Source organism: Aphelocoma coerulescens, chromosome 2, assembly GCF_041296385.1.
Source record: "Aphelocoma coerulescens isolate FSJ_1873_10779 chromosome 2, UR_Acoe_1.0, whole genome shotgun sequence".
In the NCBI taxonomy this organism is placed as follows: Eukaryota; Metazoa; Chordata; class Aves; order Passeriformes; family Corvidae; genus Aphelocoma; species Aphelocoma coerulescens.
The window spans coordinates 155155328-155168792 of record NC_091015.1 but is presented as its reverse complement, the minus strand read 5'-3'; the positions used below and the strand labels follow the sequence as shown (position 1 = coordinate 155168792).

The following is a 13465-nucleotide window of genomic DNA, read 5'->3' as shown; positions in this document are numbered from 1 at the left end:
CAAAAGCGCTGCCATCAAAGAAGAACACTCTGGCGTGGATTTATGTCACTTACCAATGAGCAGCTACCCATTGATGGTCACAAGTAGTTCATAATTCTCTCTGAGTAGACAACAGTTTTGTGGGTTCATATTCTTCATCTGACAAAATGCCTATAACACTTTTGCCAAGGGCAGTGTTTTCCAAGGCTTAGCATTCCTAGTGCCAAGGACTCTTCAAAAGCAGTCCAAAAGCCAAGTACTAGTGGGCATAAAAGCCTACTGTGGCAATAGAAAAGGCTTTAAAAACTTTTGTATTTGTTCACACAAGTGTTTCAGTGTGAAAAATCCTGCCTTTAAGCTTCATTAACTTCATAAGACTGCAAACTAAGAGTCCAGTGTTTTATGCATTTTTGTGCATTTAAATTTTAAGACAATAAGCATTAAAGTTGAAATGCAGATTACAAGGAAGCAAGGAAAAAAAATGGATTTTCACCCCAGAACACAGTGCTGTGAGACCTGTAGCTCTGCAGCACTCCAGCATAACCCTAGATTGAAGTCTTAGGTGAGCCGTTCATAGAAAAATGCAAAATCCTTTAAGCAATGCACAAGAGGATGAATTGGCCTATAAAAAGAAAGAGTAATAACTATAAGCTGCAAGACAAGGATGTCTTTACTATGGTGTGTTACCTAAAATCTTTCAGCACTGTCCACCTGTCTAGTGATAAAACTTCTAAGTCACTGCTGAGAATTTTCCAAAATCCCACACTCTTACTACTCCACAAACATTTTGATATAAAGAAGTACCTATTCTGGCATGCAGCATGAGATCCGAGCAACAAAATGTGGAATGGCAGAGAGGCTGGAAGCAGAGGATGCTTAAGGTCCCTTCTGACCCAAACCATTCTGTGATTCCATGAATATGTCCAAGTACAGATGTCCAGGATTCTAGGAAATGTGACTTGCCTTCCCAGTGCACACCAGCCATCAAACATTGAGTATGTTGAAATTAAACATTAAGCAAGAATGTAAACAATATATATGGTGCTTGCAGCAGTTCTGTCATGCACAAAAGATACAAGTCCAAATGTTAATACAGAATATGCTATTTAAATGGGGAACAAAGAAGCTTTGTGATTCATCACAGTATGAACACTAGCTCTTCTTTATAGTTGTTCCTTAAAATTCACGCAATTTTATATGCTACTCTTGAAATAATAAAAACTGAATTCCAGAGTTGATTTCACATGAGAACCTGTGGGCTCATAAGTTAATGACTTCACTTTGCAGTGCTATTGCTTGACAAATTCTGTAACTGCAACATAGGGCTAAGTAAGTGTTGGATTTCTGTGTGTCATCTCTGCAGCCATCTAAACTCACAGTCTTTAAAGTAAGCTGTCTGCTTCCATTTCTGTCTGCTTTTCCTTTCCATTAATGAGCTAAATTACAGATAAAATTTACCACCTTTGGAAATTTAACTTTGTTCGTGTAGTGGTTTGCAGGTTTTCCTGTATGCCAGAATTTTTCATTCAACTTCACGGCAAATCTGACTCTGTATCTCTTTAGATGTCTCCAGAACTTTTGTTAATATCTCTTGTTGAGTCCTGGGGTGTTCCCCTACCTGCTTGATTCCCAGATGAGAGAAGCAGTGAGGAGTGCTGTGTTCCCCCAGGCTGCAGGTGTGGGGGGGGTTGTGAGGAGCGGCCGCTCTGTGCTGCGCCCACGCTGGGCGTGTCCCAGGCACCTCGGAGACCACTGCCCTGCTCTGGGGGCTTGGGGAGCGACTGGGCAGAGCCCAGCACGTGCAGCTTCTCTGCAGGACGTGTGAGGGATGTAGATGTGCATCTAGTCTGCAAACTCTGCATTCTAAAAGCCATGAGCTGGTCTGAGCTTTGTAGTTTCAGGGAGAATGTGGTTCCTACAGCCAGTGGATGTGTGTCAGGCAGGAAGAGTGATGTGCCTGAATGCAGAGGATTGCAAACAGCAGTCTGCTTCTGTCTGAATGTTTTCCATGTTTGTCATCCAAGCAGAGAGGATTGCAGAACTTTTAAGATTCAAATTAGTAGTTTTTTTTAAATCATCAGTTTTAACTGTTTTAGTAGTGTTGTGGTGGACTGTGCTGTTAACTAAAACTCGCCATCTTATGCATGGATTATTCAGTTTTAAAAAGTGGAGACAAATTAGTGCCCGTGTTTAAAGCCCTGTGAGGCTGCATTCAGTTCAAGATGCTTTTTGTTTTGCTTAGGAAAGTAGGAGTGACCAGTTAGTCCTGATGTTTGTAAATTCTTAGAGGTTTTAGTAAATTTAATTTGTTCTGTCTTGTTTGTGTAATCCAGAAAATATTCTTTGTCAAAAAACTTGAAGCCCCAGAGTAAAGAAATAAAGCTAGACCAGGCTGCAGTAAAGCAAAGCCACTGTAGTGCACGTACATTTCTTAAAACACTTTTTTTTTCCCCACAGACCTAAAGATTTTCGAAGGAAGTAATAACAATAAAAGAAGCAGTGCCATCAGGAGTGTTCCTCCTCCTCCAAAGAAAATTCTTCTAACATGGAAGCATCTGTGCATCTCAGTCAACCCTTCTATACTGAATGTTTCTGACAGCTATTAGCAAACATGAGTTGGCAAGATTATAGAAATTACTGTGTTTGAAATGGCTAAGAATAGGTGTTATGTTAATACCATCTGTACTCTGCATCATATGATCTGGTATTTGTTAATGATATTTGGTTTGATACTATTATTAAAGAATTAATACCTTTGTAATGAATATTTGCATCTCATAGAAACAATACATTGACTGCTGCTATGAAGTAGCTCACTCTAAAGGTTGCAAAATTTGATTTCCATGCTGGAGGAGCAGAGAATAATTATGGTCACCAGCCATGATTTTTCATCCTCGAGCCTTGGCCATCTTTTGATACATTGTGCTCTAAAGAACAAAATGGCAACTACTTTTTTTTAAATAATCTTACTTTTTTCAGACTACTGGTTATCTGCATCTACATCTTGGGTATGCTGACGACGACAGCAAGGTTGACTCTACTTTCTAGCTGCCAAATGTCATTAAATGTATTCCTAATGATATTTTGTTCTTGATGTGGAGATGTTACATGGTTGTCATTGGGAGACTTGATATTCATGTGGTTCTGTCTGCCTTGGAAAATAACCAGGCAGAGCACTGCTCCAGCTGGGCATAGGTTTTGGAGATGGCACCCTCTGGATTCCAGTGCTGTTAAACCAAAATACCCACTTGGGGTTGTGCAGAGCAGTTTCTGAAGTGACTCTTCCTCACTAGGAGGAGGTCTGCTGACAACCCAGGGTAGAACAGATTTCGGTAAAGAGCTTGTTGAAATAACAGGCAGTAAAGGCAGATCACAGGGGAGATACTCTTCCTTTTATTCCCCCTTCAGCCTCAACCTGATTTTTATTCAAGTCACAGGAACATGCCTTACTTACTTTAGGGAGCATATTACAGAACAAAGCAGCAACATTTTTATTATGAAAACCAAATGAGGAAATCTAAGTTAAGGGTTGAATGAGGCAAAAAAAATCATAAAAATTATTTCATTTTTGCAAGCTGCTTCCCTGAAATTCACTTCTGCTTTCCTGCACGGAAAACCCTCAAGCCAAAGCTGTTCTGTAAATAAGCGAAGTTTTCTGTGTTCTAGGAGATGCTGATACATTATCTGCCAAATTTTACAATGTTTGGTGAGGGGAATTTAAGTGTTCTACATCTGTTTTGTACAAGCATCATCCCGGAAGAAAACCAGTGGTTTATTTATAATCATATTTCATTACATGAAATAAAGGTTTGGTATTGGGCCTTTCTTTGACATTCAGAGGGGCTTATCCCAGGAAACATTCCTTCCTAGTGAATGTGCAGCCTTCTTTTCCAGGTCAGTTCCTACACTGCATTAACTAGTGAAAGTATTTTGAAAAGGCCTAGGTTGCAGTAAATGATCTTTCCTGTGTAAGGACACAGTACACAAAGTTTATTGGTAAGATCTCTGTGGCATCAGGTGTTCCTAGTGTGCTGAATACTTCAGTAAGCAACTTCAGTTTCTTAGGTGGTCTGGAAAAAATGTAACACTTGATTATTCAGAGACTGGGTTTTGGAGAAAATTTTGACTGTGTCTTACTATTTTTGGCAAACATACAATTCCTGAATAATATTTTTCTAATTGGGTAGAGCCCACTAGTTAGTTAATTTTTATTACCAAGATATGTCCAACAAGGGATCATATGATACCAGAAGCATTCTGGTCAGTATGTTGCCAGTAAATGGCACAGTAAATATAAAGTTAAAACAAATTAACTACTGCAATTGGAGCTTGTGCTTTAGCATATAAATTGTTATAAAATTGGAATGAGTATGGCCACTTTATTATCCCCAAGTCATTTGTTTAATTCACTACATGTACATCCCTGTGGGTGAGGAGGAGGAGGTGGCGGTGGCAGCTGGTTGTGTGCATGCCCCACACAGGGGATCCCTCAGGCCAAGAGCACCCAAATTCCCTGTGGCCAGAGGGGTGTTGTGCCCGGGTGACTGGTGTGGGAGCTGCTGGAGTGGCACAGCACAGGTGACACCAACTGCACACCACAAGCACCCTCAGGGATTTGGTCAGGCTGTTACCAGCAGGCTGTTCCGTGGACTAAATAAGTGATCAGTTTGACCACGCTGTGGCCCTACATCCTTGGTTTTGCCCTATCACTCTCTCCGGTTCCACAGGAACTTGAGATTTGGATATAGTGTTGCAGGACATCCAGTCAGGACTAATACACTGTGCACTGTTAGCAGGATACTCAAAAGTCTTTCAAAGACAACACAGGCACAATTGCTTGGAGGCTGATTTTTTTTTTCATCAGCGACCTTCTCAGTCACTTCCATAGGACCTGCAGGGCACAATGTCTCGGGCAGAACTTTGAGCTGTGTCAGTACAACATGGATGGGAGTGGGCCAGCAAGGGAGGGACACAGGGAGTTTGCAGTTGGGGTAAATTAACACAGGTGTTCTGAGCCTTGCCAGGCTCTTGTACCTGCTTCTGTGTGAGAGAGCCATGCTGACGTCGGGGCTCAATGTTCTGTCAAGTGGGGTTAAGCTGCAGAAAAATTAGAAGTCCATAAAGTGCATTACACTTTCCTACTTTCTGTTTTAAATGCAAGTGCAGGTAAGGAAATGACATTCAACTCACATTCCATCAACTGTTATCACCTTTCCCCAAGAAAATGGTTGAAGTCAGGGGTGAAAGACGTAAGGGGAAAAGAGAAAGACAACCTAGAAAGGTATACAGCCCTCAGCCAGAGCCTGCTAGTCACATGTGCAAATGGTGTGTGCTACTAATGAGGCTGAATTCTAGGCAAGATAGTTGGGGATTACACAGTAAAGGTACCCATTCATCTTCTTCTAGGTGAGCTAAGGGAGCTGCTGGCTAGAAGCCAAACCTAACAGGCTTTTCTTTACTGTAGGGTATGGATAGACCCCCTCCCAGTCAGGGATAAGCAGGAAGACGGTCCTGGGATGTACAGGACAGCCTCTCCATGTCTGTATCGGGCTAAAGCAAAAGTGTTCCAAATCTGTGCTTTCAGCTTAAATGACCATGTTTGAGCTAAATCTTACTCAGTCTCCAGTGCTGTTCAAAGGTGTTTATTGAGTCACTTTATAACTTACTTTGTTTGTAGATAATGCATTGCTCTGTGCTCAAGCTTTTGGGTTGGCATTTTGCCTTCCTCTCCTCGTTAGCTGACCCAAGTTGCCACCCCAGCTACACCTGCCAGTCTTTTGACTTGGGCATGTTGACATGTGAAATCTCACATCCACAGCTAGCACAACTACCTCAGCTCATAGTTACTCTCTGCATTTGCCCATATATAATTTTAAAAATAAGGCTAAATAATATTTATACTAAATAATGTTTATACTGCATCCTTTAAAATAAAACCATTGCCCAAAAGTGGTGAAAAGAAGAAATGTATTTCCTTCTCATTGCATTCTGTCCCCTGAAGAGCTAATGCAATTGTTTTGAGTTAAAAATCAAATACAGAATTACCATACAAAAGCTTGCCACTTTTATTTGCATACAAAACAGAAACGAAAGAGGTTCACAATAAATTATCAGTGTGCTCCCACGGAACATTCTTGCGTATTTATTTTAGGTGAGTTAAGAAAACAATGGTCTGTTAATATAAGAAATCTTTGCAAAAGGATAATAAGCTGGGTGCAAGGACACCTGATGCATTGTTCTCCAGTGGATTTAGTCAGGTTACTCTGCTAGTAAAACTATTCATCCAAAACAAACAGAAAATAATCAACTGGGAAAAAATGAATAACAAGACATTAACTTTTAGCCAGATGCATTTTTTTCAATACAGTTTGAAGAGGGAATGGAACAGTACTCCAGAGAAAGATCTACAAATGACCTTTCATCATCATCTAGCACCAACCCACTAACATACTAAACTTCTGGCATGCAAGATAATTACCATTATTTGTTGTGTCAACTGGCCATGTATACTTTTCCTTTTACATAAGAGCCTGTAAACATCTTCAGTGACAGGTGAGGCACCTGGACAAAAGGCCAAACACAGATGCACATAAAATGCTTCCCTTTTTTAAACAGTTCACTGAGAGGGGCTTTTTCCATCCTTTGTGCGCACTGGAGTCTGGGCGCTCCTTTTGGCGATCCTCCTTGCGAAGCGACTGATTCCCGGGGATCTCAGCTCAACGGCTTCCATCTCTTCTTGAACAGGAGTAAACTCTGGTTGAGCAAGATGAGGTGATGGATAGGACTGGGAGTATGGTAAGGGGTAGGACCCGTGAACTACGTACGGCTGTTGCTCACCATCATAAAGGTCCTCAGGGTCATAGATTTGGTAGGAGTTATGTGGCAACTGCACTACTGGGATGTCTTGATCAGTTGGCTCACCGTATCCACCTTAACCCACCACCACCAAGAGTATTCATACGGTTAACACAGGAGAAGGGGAGTAGAAAATTAGAGCATTCATTAGGAAATTGACATTTTACATACAGATGCATTTCTATATCATGTGTGTGAGTATATATATATATATATAATCTTTAAATACACATCTTTTATTCACATAAAGGAACAATGAAAACATTTAACAAAATTAATAAGCTGGAGCAATTGGAAACCCACCAACAGACAGCCAAGTTAGTTGGAAACCACCACCACAATTTGTCAAATGTCCAGTTGTAATACTGTGCTCATTACACACTGCACACTCTGCCTGCTATAGCTTATTCCAATTATGGGCTAGAATACATGACTAGCAGGCAAAAATGGGTCAGGCAGTAATTTTTAGCAGTGCCAGGAAGCCAAGTGCATGTACAGCAGCTGTAAGTTCATTAGTGGTAGTCATTATCGTTGCTGGAAAGCACAGAGCAGTTCAGCATCCATCTCTGACCTTCAGCCCAATGAGACCTGAACCAGAATGAGCCTTTCACCTTCTGGATTGGTAGCCATTGTAAGGGATTGGGCCTTAAAACAGGAAATGAACAACGGGGAGGGGAAGTGAGGAGGAAAGGATAGGAAGAGATGACAACAAAAACATTCAGGTAAGTAAAACATACAAATCAGCTCAGGGGCAGATTAAACTGTAAACATCAAACAAATATGCCTTATGTGTAACATTTGTAGTGACTAGTGCTTTACTAATAAATTTTGATTTTAGGTTGGGTGATATAATATTTGGTAGTTGTGTTAACTTCTTCCCATGGCCTCTCCGTGCTATAACGAGGTGGGAAAGTAGGATACAGAGAAGATATAGAAAGAATAATTTTCTTCAGATGGCTCCACTGGTTAATGATGGACACGTGCATCCCTGTGCCAGGTTACACTACTACGGGTTTAGTAAGGGTCATGCTCTCATGCCACTCAGAGGCACATGGAAGGGGAGGTTGAGCAACACGTTTGAAAAACTAGAAATCTAAAAACTCTGCTGTCACAAACATGAGGTGGTGGGGCTTCAGCAGAGACCATTGAGATGGAGCAGGCTCATACAACTACACAAACAGGTACAGGACAAAACCCAGTAGGCGGGATCAGTTTTACAGGCTGGGATCAGACAGTGCTCACTTTCCTTTGGTCACTACAGTGGGTCACCTTCTCGTTGTGCTGCAGTCCCACAAAGTACAGCCACACTGGACACACAGATTTTTAGCAAGCTACCACATTTTAGTGCAAGGTTCACCAGTAGCCTCCATCTCACTTGGGCTGTTAGAAAATGCCACCCTCACCTCTGCAGCTGCCCCGACTCCTGACTACTCACCTCCCATGCCGTACCCAGCGCAAGAGGACGGGTCACAGTACCCTGGAGGCCCAGCAGGACCCTGTGAGCCTGGGGATCCTGTGTGACCGGCAGGACCTCGTGGGCCCGGAGATCCCGGTGGTCCCGGGCTGCCTGTTCGACTTTCTCCGGGAGGTCCTGCATAAAACAGGGAGATGAAACACGAGCAGTGTCTTTCATGAGAGCAGGGATTTGAGGCCACCTTTCCTGGCCTGGAAAACATGACACTGGGAGTGCTATAAACACTTCCAGGAGACAGTTTGAGTGGAGGCGCAAGGCATCCTGGCTCTGACTCCCCTGGGCAAGCTGAGGGAAAGACTTCAGCCTCTGGCAAGCAAGCCAGAGCAGCAGCCTGAGAGGAGACCCACTCCCAGTGAGCCTCCTCTCTGGCTGCTGCTTCATCTTCCTTGCCAGAGACAGCTTTAAGCCAGAGCTCGAGCAAATGTTTCACCAAACATCAGACTTCTGGAAAGGGATTTTTGTGGGGAAGGGACAGCCCTGGATGCCTGCACAGCTCTTGATTCCTCCCATTCCCTTTCAATACAGTTTCTGGGTAATGCTGTGACTTGATACCAGTGCCTAATGGCCAGGATATCCTAATGAAGTCCAAATTTTACTCCTGTTTCAACAGGACATGGATATCACCCTCTCTACTTTTTCAGGAGCTAAATATAAATCCATGTGATATAATGTGCTTAATTATTTTATGTTTCTCCATCAACCCACATTTAGGTATGACCTTGAGTCAATGAGAAAACAAATTTAATTAGTCCAGATTAATTTTTCCATTTCCAGAACCCATGTCTGAAAAAAAAAAAATACTTAAAACATTTTTAAAAGGTGGGCTTGGAGAAGCAGTTTATCATAGGGGAAATGAAAATACTTGTGTGATGGGTGACACCATCATGTGGTGTATCACAACATGATAATACATAGTAAGAACATTATGACAATTATGGTGCCTGAACTGCTACTCTTTGGTACTTAAGGAGAAAGACAGAGCTGATCTAAGCTGCTTCACACATGGGTTGGAGTGGTATAATCCTGATGCCTCAAATCTAAGTTTACCTGTGGATCCTGGTGGGCCTCGGGGTCCTTGTGTTCCAACACCTGGATTGCCTTTTTCTCCTTTCTCACCTGGTAAACCTAAGGAAAGAGTACTCAGTCACATTTTGATCAAAAGTGTGAGCAGCGTTTATTATTTAAGCAGGATTATAGTTCCATATGTTATTTTTCATCTAAAAACAGATGTCAGAGAAGGAAAGATGTGAAAATTAAAAATTATTTGGTTCTTTTTCCATCCCTCCCAAGACAGCCTCTGAAGAGAAATGTCATTCCTGGGGTCTTAAACATTCCTGCTGCCATGGTGGTTTCATTGAGATGGTATGCAGAGGCATCAGCCAGTTTCCACGCTGCACTTCCTATGGAAAGCTGCCTCTGGACTACACCAAGGTGCAACTATTGTAAGTCAAAAGAGTCTTCCAAGCCTTGTAGCTATAAATTACTGTGAGGCCCAGAAAAGTCAAATTCTTAGTGCTACAGCAGATTTTCCTTCAAACATTCACCCACCAAAGCGTGGTTCAGCACAAGATGGTTCTATGCATACATGGAGAAAGTTGTTATCAGTTATGGCAGTCTTGTTAAACATGAGAAAGTAGTTTCATCACACTTGAAATGTGATCCCCAAAGGAAGCCCAATGTGAGTGCTTCCCAGTCTTGAAACTGATATTCCAACATGCACAGCCAGTGAGTTGTGTTCCTACACTCGTGCGTGGGACTAAATTTCTCTCCTTGTGTCTGATGCATGGAGATCACAAACCTAGTAATTCAGAGAAAGAACTGCTTACTTCCAGCTTTCCATCTCCTTCTGCACTACCTCTATGGCATCCTATAAAAACACTTTCTATATGCAGCCATCACAATAAGCAGTGTTGAACTATAGGAGGTGTCAAAACTATAAATTCCAGACCCTGAGTTTCCACTGGTGACTTGGAAATTCTCGTAAAGTCTGTGTTTAATTTGGATGGTTCAAAGACACCAAATCCAGGCTGGTTTGTGGGACTTCCCCCCATTTTCCAGACCTCCCTCCCAGCACTGGTAATTGCTCTCCTGATTCACAGCTTCCCCACTTTCAGAGTCAAAGCCTATGCACAGCACCTTTATCAACGCAGAGCAGAAAGCAAACAGTTCCTGCCCTGGATGGGGCAGTATCTACAATTCCAACTGACTGGGTTCCCTCCTTCCCCTCTGCTCAGGTAACTGCTACCTCTTAGGGCAAAACAGCTGGAGAACACCTCATTTTTGTAAGGAATCACAGAATATGCTGAGTTGGAAGGCACCACAAGGATCATCGAGTCTGACTCAGCCCTGCACAGGACCATTACCAAGAGTCACACCATGTCCCTAAGAGCATTGTCCAAATGTTTCTTGAGCTCCGTCAGGCTTGATGCCGTGACCTGGGGAGCCTGTTCCAGTGCCCAACCACCCTCTGGGTGAAGAACCTTTTCCTAATAATCAGCCTAAACCTTCCCTGACACAACTTCAGGCCTTTCCCTCAGGTTCTGTCACTGGTCACACAGAGAAGAGATCAGTGCCGGCCCCTCCTCTTCCCCTCACGAGGAAGTTGTAGACTGCAATGAGGTCTCTCTTCTGTCTCCTCCTGGCTGAAGAAACCAAGAGACCTCAGCCCCTCCTCATACGGTTTCCCCTCAGGGAGTCATAGAAGATCTTTTTCACCTTCTTAAGCTAATGTCTAATGGAAGCAAATAAGTAAATAAAAAGTCTAAGTGTGGAAAAAATAGTAATTAAAACCCATCAGTGGCAAAGAATTGCTTACATTGAGTTTATCAAATGAGAGTCTGAGGAACTGAAGTGGATTCAGTATCTGCTGAGGACTTCTGGGTCTTCTACAGGAACAAGAGGCTTCCAGGGCAACATATTGTGTGCCCCAACCACATGGAAAACACAGGCCACACCACTGCAACCAGTAAATCCACACTGAGCTTATAATTTTTAACTGAAGCATGATGACCCCTTTGTCTTACCTCTACAAGGTTCTTTGCTGCTGTCCTGGCAAAGTTAAAGTATTGCCTGTTTCCCTTTTCTGCCTTTTATCTCCTTAAATTGCATAATTTTATGGGGAGGGTGGTGGTGTTTTTTTCCAGATGCCTAAAATTTGCTTAGCCCTGGCTTTTTTCAAACATGCACAGAAACTCATCTATGGCAATTTTCTGCCTGTGCTGCAGGCCTTGCAACAAGGTAAATGTATCCAAATTATCTCCTACCACACAGGACCTGCAAGGAAAGGCTTGCCGTTTGCAAAAGGCGAAGTCTGTTTGTGTGAAATGCTTTTTTCCTCAGAAGACTGACCCATTACAACCATCTGGAATCTACACAGATGTTTAGTACAAGGACCATTGCTTATCCTACTGCATGCTAACATTACTTAGCAACTTCAAAGACAACAGCCACAATGTTGTACTCAATTATAATTATTAACACACACAAAACTACACACCCATGTGTGATGTTCACAGGATAAAATGTCAGTAAGAAATGCTAAACATGGAACAAATCTATGCAGGCTAAGAAGAAAATGTTCATTCTGGAATAAGTGATGAATCTCTTGTGCAGGGCAAAGCTTCTTTAAAAGCAAACACTGAAGGCCAAGATAAAAGTCTGCATCAGGTTTCTCTTAGTCTGATTTCCAGTAAAGTTTACCCAAGTTAAAGAGAACATAAACACTGACACAAAAATATCCTACTCCTAAGGCAAAATGCTCATGAGTTAAAGCCATGGGCTTCCCTGACAGACTTAAGAGATTCATAGACCTCTTGATTTGCTCCTAATAAATGGCAGAATATTCAAAATTCACCCAAGTCATCTTTGGTGCCAGTAGGACACAGCTTACAGAAAGCCAACCAGACAAGCCATCATTCTCATAGGTTACTGCTTTGTAGGTTACTGCAATGGCTAACTGCCCTCAGAATGAAAGCGTGTATCAAAACTTGCCATTTGAGTTGAGTGCCTTCAGGTTCCAGGAACTGCTTTCATACCTGTGCTCTGGCCATGCTTCAGCAACACCATGAAACTATCTCCCCCCTTCATGCTAACCATGGGTTTATATCTTGTCCCCATCCTCTTAAGTTCAGCCCCATGGAGATCACAAGCAACAGAAATCAATTATTTCCAACCCTTCACTAAAGATAAATCTGATAGCATCAGTTATTGAAAACAAAACCAAGCTTATGAACACATTTCCTAGCAAAGAAAATTAAATTTCCATGGTTTCCACACAAATGGAAATCTCAGGTGTTCTTTATCTAATTTTGTCTTTAAGAGAATACTGTCCTGTGAGGAGAACTACCTACTGCATTTAAAAAAAATTAAACTGCTACCAAAAGTGTCCTCTTTTAAAGATGTTCAGCTGTGAGCACAGTGCATAATAACACAGGGTTGTGATTTTTTTCTTTTTTAATTCAGATGAAGCTAACATTGGAAATAAAAATATTTAATTGACTCAACTGGCAAAAGTTCCATTTAATTCCACTGGAATTTTGCCATCACAGCTGTAAACGTGGCTTTTGATAACACATGTTTAACTGGCTCTTTCATATGAAGCCAGGAAGCAAATAAGGATGAAGCTGTGCTTGAGGACATTAAATTTCCCAGTGACAGCTTAGCTATTTATTGTACTTTAATCATAGTGGGATGGGTCGAGTAGCTGTAAGTTTTGTGTACCACTTCAGGCCACATAAGAGCTGAAGTCTATCTGGTAATAGAAGTACTGCACTTTCACAACATCTGAAGGCTAGCAGTGCCTCAGAATAATTTTTACTATGGCCTTTCCATTTTTCCTCAAAGTTGAGAAAACTACCCATATATTATAAAAATAACTGGAAACCAAAAAGAAGACAAAGACATGTTGACTCTCGGTTTTTATATTATTTTGCAGAGGGTCAACTACTTCCTGGGCACTCAGAAGCCAGACACTAGTTGTTTAAGTCCCAGTTCATAAACAAAACCAAAACAAAATATGTTCAAACTAGCTGAAAGAAAACCAGGAAACAGTGCTGTGAACTAGTTAAAATTCAAACAGAGATGAGTGCTGTGAATAATCAATGTCTGGGTTTTTCCCAAACCCCTATACTTATGCAAATAAGCAAAGAGCAAAATTCT

The 13465-nt window shown here is 41.8% G+C and overlaps 2 protein-coding genes across 9 annotated transcripts in view; one reads left to right on the top strand and one right to left on the bottom strand.

Annotated features, from left to right (window-relative positions):
- The window catches only part of MRPL13 (mitochondrial ribosomal protein L13), a 31875-nt gene extending 28065 nt beyond the window's left edge, over positions 1 to 3810 (top strand). For both annotated transcript variants that reach the window (XM_069005401.1, XM_069005402.1), the window contains exon 7: positions 2437 to 3810. In XM_069005401.1, coding sequence (XP_068861502.1) covers positions 2437 to 2461 — 25 coding nt within the window. In that variant the 3' untranslated portion in view covers positions 2462 to 3810. The remainder of the gene's footprint in view (positions 1 to 2436) is intronic.
- A 2210-nt stretch (positions 3811 to 6020) lies between these two features.
- The window catches only part of COL14A1 (collagen type XIV alpha 1 chain), a 115161-nt gene continuing 107716 nt past the window's right edge, over positions 6021 to 13465 (bottom strand). For 3 of the 7 annotated variants that reach the window (XM_069005391.1, XM_069005392.1, XM_069005397.1), the window contains 3 exons: positions 9356 to 9433; positions 8270 to 8425; positions 6021 to 6909 (listed from right to left, as the gene is read on the bottom strand). In XM_069005391.1, coding sequence (XP_068861492.1) covers positions 6596 to 6909; positions 8270 to 8425; positions 9356 to 9433 — 548 coding nt within the window. In that variant the 3' untranslated portion in view covers positions 6021 to 6595. Of the gene's footprint in view, positions 7480 to 8269; positions 8426 to 9355; positions 9434 to 13465 lie in introns of all 7 variants that reach the window. The other 4 variants (XM_069005393.1, XM_069005394.1, XM_069005396.1 and 1 more) reach the window with 3 other exon arrangements.